This window comes from Frankliniella occidentalis, unplaced genomic scaffold, assembly GCF_000697945.3.
Source record: "Frankliniella occidentalis isolate FOCC.00 unplaced genomic scaffold, Focc_3.1 Scaffold454, whole genome shotgun sequence".
In the NCBI taxonomy this organism is placed as follows: domain Eukaryota; kingdom Metazoa; phylum Arthropoda; class Insecta; order Thysanoptera; family Thripidae; genus Frankliniella; species Frankliniella occidentalis.
In genome coordinates, this window is record NW_026267572.1 from 98,212 (window position 1) to 98,957 (window position 746).

The 746-nt window shown below is 37.8% G+C and overlaps 1 protein-coding gene across 2 annotated transcripts in view; it reads left to right on the top strand.

Moving 5' to 3' along the window:
- LOC113217918 (uncharacterized) overlaps positions 1 to 746 on the top strand; it is a gene marked incomplete in the record, with an annotated part of 40,985 nt that overhangs the window by 38,743 nt on the left and 1,496 nt on the right. For both annotated transcript variants that reach the window (XM_052274853.1, XM_052274852.1), the window contains 1 exon segment: positions 1 to 38. In XM_052274853.1, coding sequence (XP_052130813.1) covers positions 1 to 38 — 38 coding nt within the window.

Below are 746 nucleotides of genomic sequence, written 5' to 3' on the forward strand. Positions count from 1 at the left end.
TATGAGAAAGTCTACCTGACCGCGTACAATGGCGTGTGGTAAGTGGCAAATACATTTTGCGTTGGCCAGGGGTTAGTTGGGTAAACTTATAGTTTATTAAATGCTCGGAATAAACGCTCACGTGAAAGCAGGTGACTTTGAGGTTCGGCGTTGGCCTTTTACCGTAGCGAACGGCGACGGCGAACTATACGTTGTGGTTCCGGTCCTGATTTCTTTACTTCTACTCGAAAACGCGCGGAGCTGGACCGTCTGTTGTAGTCGATTTAAAAGTAATGTTGAATCTTGTACCTGCTTCGAAACGTTTCCGCCCATTTTTCCAAAAGATGAATTCCCAAAAATATTTTACCTACATGAATTTTCCCAACTAGTTTTAATTCCTAAAAAAAATTCGTAAAAAAAATCACAGTGCCTTCACACACAAAACTGTTCTGAACCAAGGTTCGGAAAGTTAACCAAAAAAGTTCAATCGTTAAGTTAAAGTTAAATTGCCAAAAAATATTAACGGTTAAGTTGAAACGTTAACTTTTCAGAAAAAGTAACTGTTAAGTTAACGTTAACTTAACGAAAGTTAACGCAACTTTTTCGTTACGTTTTGGTATCTAAAAGCTCTAATGTTCACTGTACGTTTTCACAAAAATACAGTCAATTTTGATTTTTCTTCATCGTTTGATCTTTTTTTAAATTCTTGTCCAATTTTTGGACCTCCTATACGTAAGCTGTTACGCGACCACTATCACCACCACCCC